The 16,419-nt window shown below is 42.1% G+C and overlaps 1 protein-coding gene across 2 annotated transcripts in view; it reads left to right on the forward strand.

Annotated features, from left to right (window-relative positions):
• The window catches only part of LOC117507054 (retinoic acid receptor gamma-A-like), a 108,924-nt gene that overhangs the window by 61,488 nt on the left and 31,017 nt on the right, over positions 1 to 16,419 (forward strand). The window contains exon 1 of one of the 2 annotated variants that reach the window (XM_034166753.1): positions 13,214 to 13,678. The exons of the other annotated variant lie outside the window; for it this stretch is intronic. Coding sequence (XP_034022644.1) covers positions 13,540 to 13,678 — 139 coding nt within the window. The 5' untranslated portion in view covers positions 13,214 to 13,539. Of the gene's footprint in view, positions 1 to 13,213; positions 13,679 to 16,419 lie in introns of those variants that run through there. 2 annotated transcript variants of the gene reach the window in all.

The raw sequence follows: 16,419 nt of genomic DNA on the forward strand, positions 1-16,419 counted from the left end.
CGAAGAACCTGAACACGCTTAGATCTGAAAAGGGAAAAGTTCTGTCTTTTAAGTTTCACAGCTGATGAGAGAGCTACAATTTCAGAGCGGGACTGCGATAAAGTTCTGTTTAGGTGATGGAAAATGAGACAACCGTGTTTTTGTGTGTTTCTGCTGAAAGCGGTGACACGGGGTCAAGGGGCAGAGAGGGCGGGGAGGGTAATTGTCTCAAGGTGTAGAGAGAGTGCAGGAGGCTGATATTGTGTGTCTCTGTTTCATACAGACTGCATAGTGACTTGACAAACCCTCTGTGATGTCACCCATATGTAACCAATTTCACAATCTAAATGTGGATTAGAGTGTAATCAAAGAGAAATGATAACCTGGGCTGGTATCAGAAGAGACTGGATTCTTAAGAGCCAAAGATCTGAGCAACAATGACTCGGACACAGCTGCAACAATTGTGCAAGGCTTGTATTGACACAAGGTGAGCAGTATGAACAATCTGTAAAATAAAATAAAAAAAAAAACAAGAGCAAACAGAGATTTCTGGTGTCTGCCAATCCAGATCCGGATCACCCCCAAAATTCAGGGGAGTCTTCCATGCCCTAATATCTATGTATGGTGCAGATTTGGTGAGAATTCGTGAAGTAGTTTTGATGTAATCCTTCAAAGCCTATAGGAAGTGAAACTTGATCCAGAATCCGGATCCGGATCACATCCAAAATTTAATGGGTTCTTCCATGCCCTAATATCTATCTGTGGTGAAAACTTAATCAAAATCCATGGAATAGTTTTGAGGTAATCCTGTTAACAGGCAGACAGACAAATAAATATAAAAATAAATGCAGATGATGTTATTACGTCCTTGGCATACGTAATAAAAAGTGCACACAATTGTGTAAAACCGTAAAATTGTCCCTTTGGTCCCGTGGACCGATCGTTGGGGCCCTTATGAAGTTGCAGTGCACTTTACCTCAAAGGTCCATTCAAAGTGAATTGTGTAATTGTATCCTACCACAGCTAAGGGGCTTCCAGGAGTGTGTTGCGTGTCTGTCCCACCACAAGCAGACATCCAGCAGAGAATGTAGAGCTGCGTGGATGTATTCCTATGTTCTTCTCCAAGCGCTTGGGTTAGCTCGCCATCTTGAATGATCCGGAATGTAATCTTGGTCCTTTGGATTCGTCCCACTCAATCCAGAAATCAAAAAACATGACCGTTGAGCAATGTTCAAAAGCCGAGCACCATCAAAGACTCAACCACTTGCAAGATGTAAAAGGAAGAAGTTTGCCGATAGATTTAGTTTTCTTTCCACTCGACGTTTGGATTCCCGACGGTGCACATAACTATACTGACAACACGTGAGTTCGCTTAAGCTAACATTTAAGTATTAAAGTTGTTTCAGAATTCTCAGTTTTTTCTCCACGCATTTTAAGGAACAGCTGCCTCGCATTACCGCCAGGGTTGACAGGAAGAAAAGAAAACCAGCACAAACGTCACCGCTCTGACTATAAACTGAACGTAACTTACGTGCTCCTAATTGGCTGTTCAAAGGGTTAGGTCCTTGAATGAACTGATGGTGCCTTCAAGTGCAATAGGAAACTACAGAATTTAACATGGTGAATGACTGAGTCAAAAGTAAAATAATACTTCTATTTAAACTGAAAGCTGAGTTAATCTGGTTTAATTTATACCTGGGTTATGCATAGGTTTTCCAAAGAGCGTGTTTGAAGGTCAAATGGGGCGTCTCCATATGTCGCCATCTGACGCCTGACTCTGCCTAACTCCCAGCCAACCCATAAATGGTAAAGAGGTGGAGTGTGGGCAAGACTGGCATGACTTGGGTGGAAAGAATGAAACTCGAACAAACCCACCTATTTTAAAGTTGCCAAGGTAAGGCTAACAGCCTAGGTCTCTGATACTAGTCAGTGGTCCCCTTAACAAGTGTCTTGTCTGCGGGTATTTAAAAAGGCAGTGTGTGTCCTCATGTATCTATGTTAATAATACAAAATTCTATTCATACGTAACACTTCTGATTGGCCAGTGTAGGTCATGTGATGATCACAGTACACACCTTTACTTGTTTTCTGTATGAATGTGGGGCCAATGTGATCCATATAAGTGGGGAAACGTTAAACTTAATTTCAAACCTAACCTTAACCCTAAGCCAAACTACTAACCTTAACCACAACCCCTAACATGGCTGTGTTATGTATGTATAGAATTTGGAATTATTAATTCAGCTACTTGCAAATTACCACTGTGATTAAAAAACTATGACTGGCATCCAGCTTTATTAAACATGCTAACATGAGTGGACATTGATGCTTGCTAAGTAGTGCTAATGGTGCTAACATACAAATTAAATAATACCAAAATTTCATGCAACAGAAATACTGAAGAACACACTTCTTCAATGATCCATTAGTACAATTAACCACACAGTCATCCACATTATCTATTATTTGTAATAAAATCCTCAGAAAAGACAAACATTTTTGAGTTCACAGGTAGCAGATGGCTATGATGAGCAGAAAGCTGCTACTTGCAGAGACTGTCTGCACCACACACACACAAGCTGTCAATCAAAATGGCCACGCCCGAAATTATTTGTAACATCCTGTCTTAAAATAGCTTAATCTAATGAGTTATATGACACCCCCAACACACACAGATTGGTCATGAATGGGAACACCAGCTGTTGAGACCAAAGCTTGATTTTGTACCAGGCTGCAGCATATGTATTTCTGTTGTAAAGCTTGGTAATTTTGGCTTCTATGGATATTAACTCACTTTTGGAACCAACCTGGGTGGCACGGTGTCTTAGTGGTTTGCACTGTTGCTCCACAACAAGAAGGTTATGGGATCGATGCCCGCCTGTGGCCTTTCTGTGTGGAGTTTGCATGTTCTCCCTGTGTTTGTGTGGGTTCCCTCTGGGTGTTCCGGCTTCCACATCCGAAGACATGCAGGTTAGGTGGACTGGACATTTTAAATTGTCCGTAGGTGTGCGGGCGGGCGTGACTGTGTTTGTTTTGTCTATATGTGGCCCTGTGACAGACTGGCGTCCTGTCCATGGTGTACCCCACCTCATGCCCTATGACTGCTGGGATAGGCTCCAGCCCCCGTTACCCTTAATTAGAGTAAGCGGTTGAAGAAGAGTGAGTGAGTGGAACCAGCCTCAACTGGCCATTCACGGAATTGCAAGATTTGGCACTTCCACATTGGCTTTGTTTTTCAGCACTGGAGATTGGGACTTGGGTCCGTGCAGTGTGTCACTGTGTAGTGTGTCTGTGCAAGACTGTAAAAGGCAGGTAGGAACTGTGACACCATAGAGGGCGCACACGAAATAAAAAAACAAAACAAAAACAAAACCATTATATCCCACTGCCCTGCAACACAGCATCGTGAAAGAAAAGGCTTGTGGGAAAATATGTAAAAGATACAAAGAAACGAAGAGAAACTTTACAAAGCCACACGCAACATAAGTATGTAGTGTACCTGTGTGTGTGTGTGTGTGTGTGTGTGTGTGTGTGTGTGTGTGTGTGTGTGTGTGTGTGTGTGTGTGTGTGTGTGTGTGTGTGTGTGAGTATGAGGGAGAGAGAGAAAGAATTGCAGTGGTGGGGGGGTGGTGATGGAGCCCCAGTGGGGGTTTCTTTGAAAGTTCATGCCTCTTGAAAGAGGAAAGAAAGGGGAGGAGGGGAGACCGTCCGTATCCGCACTCTGCAGACTGGACTGTGCGCCTGCAGCTGAAGTGCCCAATACGCTCCAGGAGGCCAAACAAATCCATTAGAGTTGAGTGGAAGAAACAGAATATTAGATAACCGCACAAATTAAGACTCGGTGGATAAAAAGTGAGATCTTAAAGAGATGACAATAAAATTTTCAAATAGAGACATGCAGATGTGCGTTTACAGAACGAAGTGGGGAAGAAGATCAGAATGTCACAGTCACTTAACAGCAGAGCGAAAACAAAATAAATTTCTTTTTACTGCTTATCGTGCTGCAAACACTGTGACTCATAAATAATGACAATAACAACTGAGGGGAATAACAACAAACAAGAGGAAGATCAGGACCCTAAATCGCATATTCATCTATCATCACAATATACAGTCAGGACCATAAGTGTTTGGACAGTGACACAATGGTTGTGATTTTGCCTCTGTATGCCACCACGTCAGAGTTTAAATGAAACAGTCATGATGTGAGTGCAGCGTAGACTTTCAGCTTTAGTGCAAAGGATTTTTTAAAAAAAATGATACTTTCCATTTAGAAATGATGACATTTCGGCCATGTCACAAACGTCTTGATAAAAGGCATAGATGCCTAAGTGTTGAGGATCCGAGCAGCTGGACAACGCCAAGGGGACACCCACACTTCACCTGGTGTATCCTTGATAGACGATTACTGTTGAGAGGTGGTGATGGACCTCACTGTAAAAAAAAATAGTTGAGAATACTTCAAATTTGCAGGCAACAGTCTGCACTAAGACTTTTATGTTATGCCGATGATGAAATATATGTTATAGTATGTAGTTCATCATCGGCACAACATAAAAGTCTTAGTGCAGACTGTTGCCTGCAAATTTGAAGTATTCTCAACTATTTTTTTTTACAGTGCTGTTGTCTGTCTGAGTGGTTGCCATCCTGGACCCAAGGCAGATCCATAGCATTGTGGATGCAGCAAAGTGTGGCACAAGTACATGCTCCCAATGTTGACTTGATTTAGAAATTACAGCCATTTTTACAAACAGTTCCTCCATTCCTGGACGGGAGCCTCGAGCCCTGATTTAATCTGATATCTTGGGTGTAAATCCTTCTCTGTTCCACTTCACCATGAAGCTGCAACTAGTGATGTAACAGACCTAAGTTGGACTATGCAGACATCAAGACAGATTTACCATTCTTTTATTCATTTTCTGCCGCTTATCTTGATCCATGTCACAGTGGCAGCAGACCAGGCAGCTCAACGCACAATTCTCGATCCTCTGCCAAATCTTCTAACTCTTCCTGGGGGATCCTGAGGCTTTACCAAGCCATCTTGGAAATATAAATACGTGGACAAAATTGTTGGTTCACCTATAGTTTATCTGCACATTTTAATTTATGGTCATAAATAAATGCAAACAAAGCAATTTTGTTTAATCAGATTGTTTTTTAAAAATCCAAGTTATTTGGCAACAAGAACAAAACAAAATGCTTTAAAATCCTGACATAAAATGTATGCTGGACACAGTTCTTGGCACCCTTTGATGAACTAACAATAAGTCATCACTTTTACATACAGTTTTCTTGAGACAAGTCAGGAGATGGATACATGAACATTTCCAAGTCACTGAATATGTTTTGTACTTCATTTCCATCAATCTTCAAGAAATACAAACAGTATAGTACTGCACGGTAAATCTGTCTACAGTAGGCAGAAGTTATAAGCATCTGTGGCTGTGACTGGAGAAACTGTGCACAGTGCAACGTTTAACTGCTGCATCACCAGTTTCAGCTTCACAGTGGAGCAGCACAGAGAAGGATTTTCTTTAAAAGAGGATGTGATATTTCAGCTACAGTTTCCAGAGGTGCACAGAGATGCAAGCCGAGATCTGATCTGTTTTGTTGTGTAAAATCCTTCTCGGCTCCACTTCACTATGAGGCTGTGAGTGATGGTGCAACAGACAAAAGATGCACTATGCACTTCTCCAATCACAGCCACAGAAGCCCACCACATCTTCAAAGTTGTCTTGGTGGCTTCCCTCACTAGCCTCCTTCTTGCATGGTAACTTAGTTTTTGAGAACAGACTCCTCCAGACAGATTTCCCTTGCAGTACCACACTGTTTGTATTTTGATGTAAATGACATCCAGGACATATTCAGCAACTTGGAAATGTTCATGTATCCATCCCTTGACTTATCAAAAGAAAACTGACTGTAAAAGTGATGTTTTTTCTGTAAATCCATCAAAGAGTGCCAATAATTGTCCAGCATACATTTTATGTCAGGATTTTTTGTTTCACTTTATGAATCATTTTGGTTTGCATTTATTTCTGACCATACGAGGTCTGTCATAAAGTAACGTACCCTTTTTATTTTTTTCAAAAACTATATGGATTTGAATCACGTGCGATTACATCAGCCAACCTTGAACCTTCGTGCGCATGCGTGAGTTTTTTCACGCCTGTCGGTTACGTCATTCGCCTGTGGGCTGGCTTTGAGTGAGGAGTGGTCCACCCCTCCCGTCTCAATCTCTTTGTCTGAGAACTTCCTGAAAGACTGGCGCTTTGCTTGATCAAAATTTTTTCAAAAACTGAGAGGCAGATCGAAGTGGACACCATTCGAGAAATTCAACTGGTTTTCGGTGAAAATTTTAACGGCTGATGAGAGATTATGGCGTGATGCTGTCGCTTTAAGGACTGCCCATGGAGCGGGACGTCGTGATGCGCTCTGAGCCGCCGCTGTCTGCCTGTTTTGAGCTGAAAACTTCCAAATTTAAGCCTCTGTTGACCCTGGACGTCGTGAGAGAACAGAGAACTTTCAGGAGAGGTCAGGATCAGCAGTTTATCCGGACATTCCACTGTTAAAGGGTCTGCGCGTCGGCACCCAGCCGGCGCCGCGCGGTGGCACAGGAAAAACACCTCCGTGTTGATAACCATTTGTAAAAACCAGGCGGCTTTTGATGGCTTTCAGTTGAGTGAGTATCTGAGAAATTGTTTAACAGCTGGACATGTTCCAACTTGTCCTTAAGGCTAAATCACCTTTAACAGTGGAATGTCCGGATAAACTGCTGATCCCGACCTCTTCTGAAAGTTCTCTGTTCTGTCACGACGTCCTGGGTCAACAGAGGCTTAAATTTGGAAGTTTTCAGCTCGAAACAGGGAGACAGTGGCGGCTCAGAGCGCGTCGCGACGTCCCGCTCCGTGGGCAGTCCTTAAAGCGACAGCATCACGCCATAATCTCTCATCAGCCGTTAAAATTTTCACTGAAAACCAGTTGAATTTCTCGAATGGTGTCCACTTCGATGTGCCTCAGTTTTTGAAAAAATTTTGATCAAGCAAAGCGCCAGTCTCTCAGGAAGTTCTCAGACAAAGAGATTGCGATGAGAGGGGTGGACCACTCCTCACTCAAAGCCAGCCCACAGGCGAATGACGTAACTGACAGGCGTGAAAAAACTCACGCATGCCCACGAGGGCTCAAGCTTGTCTGATGTAATTGCACGTGATTCAAATCCATATAGTTTTTGAAAAAAATAAAAAGGTCGTATATTAAAATGTGTAGATAAAATAAAGGTGTACCAACATTTTTGCCCATGTGTCAGGACGCAGCCGGCGGTTTGGGCATCCTCACTAGATGCCCAAACCACCTCAGCTGGCTCCTTTTGATGCAAAGCTACTCCAAATTCCTGCTAGATAATCAAGCTTCTCACCCTATCCCTCTGTGTAAGCCCAGACACTCAACGCATGAATCTCATTTCTACCGTTTGTATCTGCAACCTTGTTCTTTTGGTCATTACCCAAAGTTCATGACCATAGGTGAGGATAGGAGGAGGAATCGACTGGTATATCGAGAGTCTCATCTTCTGGCTCAGCTTTCTTCACCACAACAGTCTGTTATAGCATTCAGAGAACATCAGCAGCCCAATCAATCTATTGATCTCCTGCTCCAACCTTTTGTTAAATACATTGAATTAAAGCTGAACGGCTACAGACACAGACTACAGACACATCTTGATTGTTTCATTACAACCCCATTGTGGTGATTTACAGGCACAACATTATAAAAGTTGTCACTGTTCAAATACATACGGACCTGACCATATGTATGTTTTTATGGTTGCTAGCAAGATATCTCAAGAATAATCTATTGAATTTTGGTCAAACTTGGCATGTACAGACCGCTCAGCCTGTGAATGGGAAGAGGTTATTTAATTTTGGTGAGGATCGATCAGCAATCGGAGTCAGCGGTCAAGGTCAAACTTCTAACCCATACTTTTAAAAAATAGGGAATTACATGGAAATGCCTTCTGATGTTTTAGTGTTAGTTAACGTCACGTTATTTACACAGTGACAAACCACAACATGAGTCACCCCAAGGCAAAGCATGCACCTTACGCCATGAGCAAGCAGACTGGCGACAGCGGTAAACTTGGCTGTTTAAGAGCCCGACGTGTCACATTTTCTGTATGTGCCCGATTCTTTGAAATGTGGGTGTGGCATCACTGTGCACTCAGAGCACATTTGATCTTGTTTAATGGCTGTGTTTTCTCTTTGTTTTTTCTTTTAATATTTAAACTGTAAATCGTAATACTTTAGGCTTCATACTTGATTGTGGATCGGGTTAATGTGCACAGTGGCTTTGATCCCTGACTCCTTCAATTTGTTGTCTTAAATACAAGCCGTACGCTCGGAGTCATGCTGTGTATGAGGCACTGGAGTGACCAGTGACTGCACGAGCTCTCCATTCTTGTGATGAGACCGTTGTAATCGCTCCTGTGTGTGTGTGTGTGTGTGAGAGAGAGAGAGAGAGAGAGAGAGAGAGAGAGAGAGAGAAATTGTGTAGATGGATTTTCACCAAATTTGGTGGTACAATTATATAACTTAGCGTCTCCAAGATGCTTAACATTAGCAACACATTGGTTAAAGGTCAAGGTCAAGCAAAACATGGGAAAAAACAAACAAACATGTTTTCAATAATATCTCTGCTACCAATGTGACTAGAGATTGGATCAAAAAGCTCATATTCATCAGTAAAATGTTGATGAATATGATCCGTTGGTGTAAGTGGTTTCATGAAGAAGTCGTAATATGAAGTATGAATTTGAAAACCTATCTTGCTGCACTTTGTGTTCCCTCAAAGTTCACTGCTTGTATTGCTGATAATAAGTGTTCATAATATGCAAATAATGAATGTTTATGAGTGCAGTGGTAAGAATATTTCATTTGGTGAAAGATGCAATGAAAAAAAAATCATTATTTTTTTTTATATAATGCTTAAAAAAGATCCTTGTCATTTGATAAGATAATTATAGTGGGCGATTTTAACATCCACACAGATGCTGAGAATGACAGCCTCAACACTGCATTTAATCTATTATTAGACTCTATTGGCTTTGCTCAAAAAGTAAATGAGCCCACCCACCACTTTAATCATATCTTAGATCTTGTTCTGACTTATGGTATGGAAATAGAAGACTTAACAGTATTCCCTGAAAACTCCCTTCTGTCTGATCATTTCTTAATAACATTTACATTTACTCTGATGGACTACCCAGCAGTGGGGAATAAGTTTCATTACACTAGAAGTCTTTCAGAAAGCGCTGTAACTAGGTTTAAGGATATGATTCCTTCTTTATGTTCTCTAATGCCATATACCAACACAGTGCAGAGTAGCTACCTAAACTCTGTAAGTGAGATAGAGTATCTCAATAGTTTTACATCCTCATTGAAGACAACTTTGGATGCTGTAGCTCCTCTAAAAAAGAGAGCTTTAAATCAGAAGTGCCTGACTCCGTGGTATAACTCACAAACTCGTAGCTTAAAGCAGATAACCCGTAAGTTGGAGAGGAAATGGCGTCTCACTAATTTAGAAGATCTTCACTTAGCCTGGAAAAAGAGTCTGTTGCTCTATAAAAAAGCCCTCCGTAAAGCTAGGACATCTTTCTACTCATCACTAATTGAAGAAAATAAGAACAACCCCAGGTTTCTTTTCAGCACTGTAGCCAGGCTGACAAAGAGTCAGAGCTCTATTGAGCTGAGTATTCCATTAACTTTAACTAGTAATGACTTCATGACTTTCTTTGCTAACAAAATTTTAACTATTAGAGAAAAAATTACTCATAACCATCCCAAAGACGTATCGTTATCTTTGGCTGCTTTCAGTGATACCGGTATTTGGTTAGACTCTTTCTCTCCGATTGTTCTGTCTGAGTTATTTTCATTAGTTACTTCATCCAAACCATCAACATGTTTATTAGACCCCATTCCTACCAGGCTGCTCAAGGAAGCCCTACCATTATTTAATGCTTCGATCTTAAATATGATCAATCTATCTTTGTTAGTTGGCTATGTACCACAGGCTTTTAAGGTGGCAGTAATTAAACCATTACTTAAAAAGCCATCACTTGACCCAGCTATCTTAGCTAATTATAGGCCAATCTCCAACCTTCCTTTTCTCTCAAAATTCTTGAAAGGGTAGTTGTAAAACAGCTAACTGATCATCTGCAGAGGAATGGTCTATTTGAAGAGTTTCAGTCAGGTTTTAGAATTCATCATAGTACAGAAACAGCATTAGTGAAGGTTACAAATGATCTTCTTATGGCCTCGGACAGTGGACTCATCTCTGTGCTTGTTCTGTTAGACCTCAGTGCTGCTTTTGATACTGTTGACCATAAAATTTTATTACAGAGATTAGAGCATGCCATAGGTATTAAAGGCACTGCGCTGCGGTGGTTTGAATCATATTTGTCTAATAGATTACAATTTGTTCATGTAAATGGGGAATCTTCTTCACAGACTAAAGTTAATTATGGAGTTCCACAAGGTTCTGTGCTAGGACCAATTTTATTCACTTTATACATGCTTCCCTTAGGCAGTATTATTAGACGGTATTGCTTAAATTTTCATTGTTACGCAGATGATACCCAGCTTTATCTATCCATGAAGCCAGAGGACACACACCAATTAGCTAAACTGCAGGATTGTCTTACAGACATAAAGACATGGATGACCTCTAATTTCCTGCTTTTAAACTCAGATAAAACTGAAGTTATTGTACTTGGCCCCACAAATCTTAGAAACATGGTGTCTAACCAGATCCTTACTGTGGATGGCATTACCCTGACCTCTAGTAATACTATGAGAAATCTTGGAGTCATTTTTGATCAGGATATGTCATTCAAAGCGCATATTAAACAAATATGTAGGACTGCTTTTTTGCATTTACGCAATATCTCTAAAATCAGAAAGGTCTTGTCTCAGAGTGATGCTGAAAAACTAATTCATGCATTTATTTCCTCTAGGCTGGACTATTGTAATTCATTATTATCAGGTTGTCCTAAAAGTTCCCTAAAAAGCCTTCAGTTAATTCAAAATGCTGCAGCTAGAGTACTGACGGGGACTAGAAGGAGAGAGCATATCTCACCCATATTGGCCTCTCTTCATTGGCTTCCTGCTATTTCTAGAATAGAATTTAAAATTCTTCTTCTTACTTATAAGGTTTTGAATAATCAGGTCCCATCTTATCTTAGGGACCTCGTAGTACCATATCACCCCAATAGAGCGCTTCGCTCTCAGACTGTAGGCTTACTTGTAGTTCCTAGGGTTTGTAAGAGTAGAATGGGAGGCAGAGCCTTCAGCTTTCAGGCTCCTCTCCTGTGGAACCAGCTCCCAATTCAGATCAGGGAGACAGACACCCTCTCTACTTTTAAGATTAGGCTTAAAACTTTCCTTTTTGCTAAAGCTTATAGTTAGGGCTGGATCAGGTGACCCTGAACCATCCCTTAGTTATGCTGCTATAGACGTAGACTGCTGGGTTCCCATGATGCACTGTTTCTTTCTCTTTTTGCTCTGTATGCACCACTCTGCATTTAATCATTAGTGATCGATCTCTGCTCCCCTCCACAGCATGTCTTTTTCCTGGTTCTCTCCCTCAGCCCCAACCAGTCCCAGCAGAAGACTGCCCCTCCCTGAGCCTGGTTCTGCTGGAGGTTTCTTCCTGTTAAAAGGGAGTTTTTCCTTCCCACTGTAGCCAAGTGCTTGCTCACAGGGGGTCGTTTTGACCGTTGGGGTTTTACATAATTATTGTATGGCCTTGCCTTACAATATAAAGCGCCTTGGGGCAACTGTTTGTTGTGATTTGGCGCTATATAAAAAAATTGATTGATTGATTGATTGATTGATTGATATTTTATTGATTTATAAACAAGACAAAAACAGACTTACGCCCTTCCTGGTCTTACGGTGTCCACCACAGCTCGGTAGCAAGACCGAGATGCCCTGTGGTCCAGGTGTCATCTGACAGAGCCTGCTGTGCCTCAGTGGCCAACCCAGCCTGCAGCAAACGCTGCTTTCTCAGCCCCCCGCCCGCCTCTGACTCGCTCCCCCCCTCGGTGGATCCAGCCTTCCCGTCCATTACCCAGCGAGTCTGGGTACTGTGCCGGGTCACTGTTTGTTTTTAAGCTTAGCGCTTTCGCCGCTAGTGCAAGCGCACAGCAGCATGCAATAGCACAAAACATATAGAACCAAAATTGCACAGTAAATAGAACACAATGGCAAATGGTACGAATGATCACCATCATGTGACATACAAACCACCAATCAAATGACCAGGATCTATTCAGGCGTTATATAATCCATAATATAAACTTATATCTCATTGTGCAGAGTGTGCAGACGATGCATCAGCCCTCTGATGCCTTTCATTTCTTCTTCAGCTCATCAGGCTGGACTGCCTTGATGAAAACCCGTCATTATGCTGCTTTTGCTTGTTCACTGAAGGTGACGTAATGTTGTTCCAGTGCCTGATTTTAAATAGGTGTCCGGCATTCTGGGAACAGGTGTAGAGTCGTCTAGTGTGTGAGCATGTAACATCTGTGTCGTAAATGCACGAAGAGTGCGCATACTGTCAACAGACACTTCTTCCTTTTCATCTCTCTTTGCCCTGTTTGAGGATAGGATGTTCCTTTGCTGACACCTGAATTAACACACATTTTGACACTAGCCTCTTACTTCCTGCAGGCTGGCTGCTGTTTCTTCTAAATCTCCCGGTAGCAGATCATAAAACGTGATGTTATCAACCCGTCTCCTGCCCTGTCTCTCCATGGATTTGGTCTTTTTATTACTTCAGCTGCCATCTTAACCCTGGAATAAACCTCCGCCCCCAATGCCACAATTCCATGTTTGTACATACAGTAGGATGAGGCGGAATAACAGCACAACATTCCCGCCTTGAACACGCTGTGTGGATGCGGCTTTGTCAACTGCAGAAGGGTGTTATTCCCTGCTGTGAAAGAACAAAAAGAAAGTTAATGCGGGGGAGAAAAGGATAAAAGAAAGGGTCGAGGGAGGTTTGGGAGACGGGGAGTGTTTGTGTTTGTTTGCACAATATGAAATATGAAGAGTTGGAAACCTTGAAGGAAAAATAAGGGCGGTGGAGAAAGTTTGTTGCACACCCAATCGGAGAGCAGGTACCTGGCCCTCCTCGCTTTATGTCACTCCTCGGCCCCTCCTCCTTTTTGTGAGCATGCAGATCTTTGGCTGTGTGTTGGAGTGTGAGAGGCCCAGACAGCCGGGGAGAGGGCCGGTCAGATCAGTTACAGCCGTCAAGACAAAAGAGGAGACAGGCAGCGAGCTGAGGAGGGACGAGGGGAGAAATCAGCCTGACAGGGACGGGAGGAAAGGCGTCAGTCCATCCAGGGGACAGAGTCTGCACGAGACACTACAGATGGTTGCAGGCAAACTGAGACAGTGAACACCCAGACCAAGAAGGGCTCTGAGTCACTTTAAGTCCAAAGGGGACTAAAGTGATCACTGTTTTGTCAGAGTTAAGCTGTGTTTGTGTTGCTGTGATTCCAGCATGTTTGACTGTATGGAGGCTTTGGCCCCGCGGCCCCTCTTTGATGTAGCCGCACAAGGGTCCTGCATGCTGGCCAAGGCCGACACTTATTTCTCAGGTCTGGACCCCTTCGCTTGGCCCGGGACTGGCAGCATTCAGTGTGAGTACTCGCTCTGACACCTCGTCCTCTCCATCAGACTGGAAAATTGCAGCCGTGTGTGTGTGTGTGTGTGTGTGTGTGTGTGTGTGTGTGTGTGTGTGTGTGTGTGTGTGTGTGTGTGTGTGTGTGTGTGTGTTTGTTATCTGAATGGTGGTGGTTTTGTTATCACAGAGTCTCTCCACAGGAAGAGCCGGATTCCTTTCGGTTCTGTGTACCCGTTCTCACCCTACAGTTTGTTTGTTTATGTGCTGAGCACGCTTTGTGTGTGTGTGTGTGTGTGTGTGTGTGTGTGTGTGTGTGTGTGTGTGTGTGTGTGTGTGTGTGTGTGTGTGTGTGTGTGTGAGTGTGAGTGCATATTTAGTCACCGTCGTGTTTGTTTTCTTTGCGAATGACTTCACATGACTGACAGCTCTTTTAAACAATAAGGGACCTGACCTGCCAATGTATCTGGCATCCAAACACACACACACACTCATGGCACTGACACATTGAAGGAGCCCCAAAGTCACACAACATGTGATTTTTGGATTTTTGTCAATAAATTTTGAGATATTTGTGGAAAAAAGAAAAAAAAGTTGCTTTAAAAAGTAAATTCTAATTGAATTCAAATTCTAAAATGTAATTATCAATCAATCAATCAATTTTATTTATATAGCGCCAAATCACAAAAAACAGTTGCCCCAAGGCGCTTTATATTGTAAGGCAAGGCCATGCAATAATTACGTAAAAACCCCAACGGTCAAAACGACCCCCTGTGAGCAAGCACTTGGCGACAGTGGGAAGGAAAAACTCCCTTTTAACAGGAAGAAACCTCCAGCAGAACCAGGCTCAGGGAGGGGCAGTCTTCTGCTGGGACTGGTTGGGGCTGAGGGAGAGAACCAAGAAAAAGACATGCTGTGGAGGGGAGCAGAGATCAATCACTAATGATTAAATGCAGAGTGGTGCATACAGAGCAAAAAGAGAAAGAAACACTCAGTGCATCATGGGAACCCCCCAGCAGTCTAAGTCTATAGCAGCATAACTAAGGGATGGTTCAGGGTCACCTGATCCAGCCCTAACTATAAGCTTTAGCAAAAAGGAAAGTTTTAAGCCTAATCTTAAAAGTAGAGAGGGTGTCTGTCTCCCTGATCTGAATTGGGAGCTGGTTCCACAGGACAGGAGCCTGAAAGCTGAAGGCTCTGCCTCCCATTCTACTCTTACAAACCCTAGGAACTACAAGTAAGCCTGCAGTCTGAGAGCGAAGCGCTCTATTGGGGTGATATGGTACTAAGAGGTCCCTAAGATAAGATGGGACCTGATTATTCAAAACCTTATAAGTAAGAAGAAGAATTTTAAATTCTATTCTAGAATTAACAGGAAGCCAATGAAGAGAGGCCAATATGGGTGAGATATGCTCTCTCCTTCTAGTCCCCGTTAGTACTCTAGCTGCAGCATTTGAATTAACTGAAGGCTTTTCAGGGAACTTTTAGGACAACCTGATAATAATGAATAACAATAGTCCAGCCTAGAGGAAATAAATGCATGAATTAGTTTTTCAGCATCACTCTGAGACAAGACCTTTCTAATTTTAGAGATATTGCGTAAATGCAAAAAAGCAGTCCTACATATTTGTTTAATATGCGCTTTGAATGACATATCCTGATCAAAAATGACTCCAAGATTTCTCACAGTATTACTAGAGGTCAGGGTAATGCCATCCAGAGTAAGGATCTGGTTAGACACCATGTTTCTAAGATTTGTGGGGCCAAGTACAATAACTTCAGTTTTATCTGAGTTTAAAAGCAGGAAATTAGAGGTCATCCATGTCTTTATGTCTGTAAGACAATCCTGCAGTTTAGCTAATTGGTGTGTGTCCTCTGGCTTCATGGATAGATAAAGCTGGGTATCATCTGCGTAACAATGAAAATTTAAGCAATACCGTCTAATAATACTGCGTAAGGGAAGCATGTATAAAGTGAATAAAATTGGTCCTAGCACAGAACCTTGTGGAACTCCATAATTAACCTTAGTCTGTGAAGAAGATTCCCCATTTACATGAACAAATTGTAATCTATTAGATAAATATGATTCAAACCACTGCAGCACAGTGCCTTTAATACCTATGGCATGCTCTAATCTCTGTAATAAAATTTTATGGTCAACAGTATCAAAAGCAGCACTGAGGTCTAACAGAACAAGCACAGAGATGAGTCCACTGTCTGAGGCCATAAGAAGATCATTTGTAACCTTCACTAATGCTGTTTCTGTACTATGATGAATTCTAAACCCTGACTGAAACTCTTCAAATAGACCATTCCTCTGCAGATGATCAGTTAGCTGTTTTACAACTACCCTTTCAAGAATTTTTGAGAAAAGGAAGGTTGGAGATTGGCCTGTAATTAGCTAAGATAGCTGGGTCAAGTGATGGCTTTTTAAGTAATGGTTTAATTACTGCCACCTTAAAAGCCTGTGGTACATAGCCACATCATTTCTAGGCATGTGTTGTCAGTGTCTTATTTTCCAAAATGTGCAAGATTTTGTATTTGTTTTTAACAGATTTAATTTAATTTCAGTGTTACTTCAATCCATATTTGTCTGTTGCTTTAGATGAGTGTGGGAATTGTTAAAAGATGAGATATGAATTACTTGACATGTTCGTGCACCCTGTTTCATGAACAGGTTTTGTCAACGCTTCAGTGCACTTCAGCAGAAAGAGATTGCATCAAGGATTAAAATACAGTGGCAGTTCTAGGGAGGAGCCA

Source organism: Thalassophryne amazonica, chromosome 3, assembly GCF_902500255.1.
Source record: "Thalassophryne amazonica chromosome 3, fThaAma1.1, whole genome shotgun sequence".
In the NCBI taxonomy this organism is placed as follows: Eukaryota; Metazoa; Chordata; class Actinopteri; order Batrachoidiformes; family Batrachoididae; genus Thalassophryne; species Thalassophryne amazonica.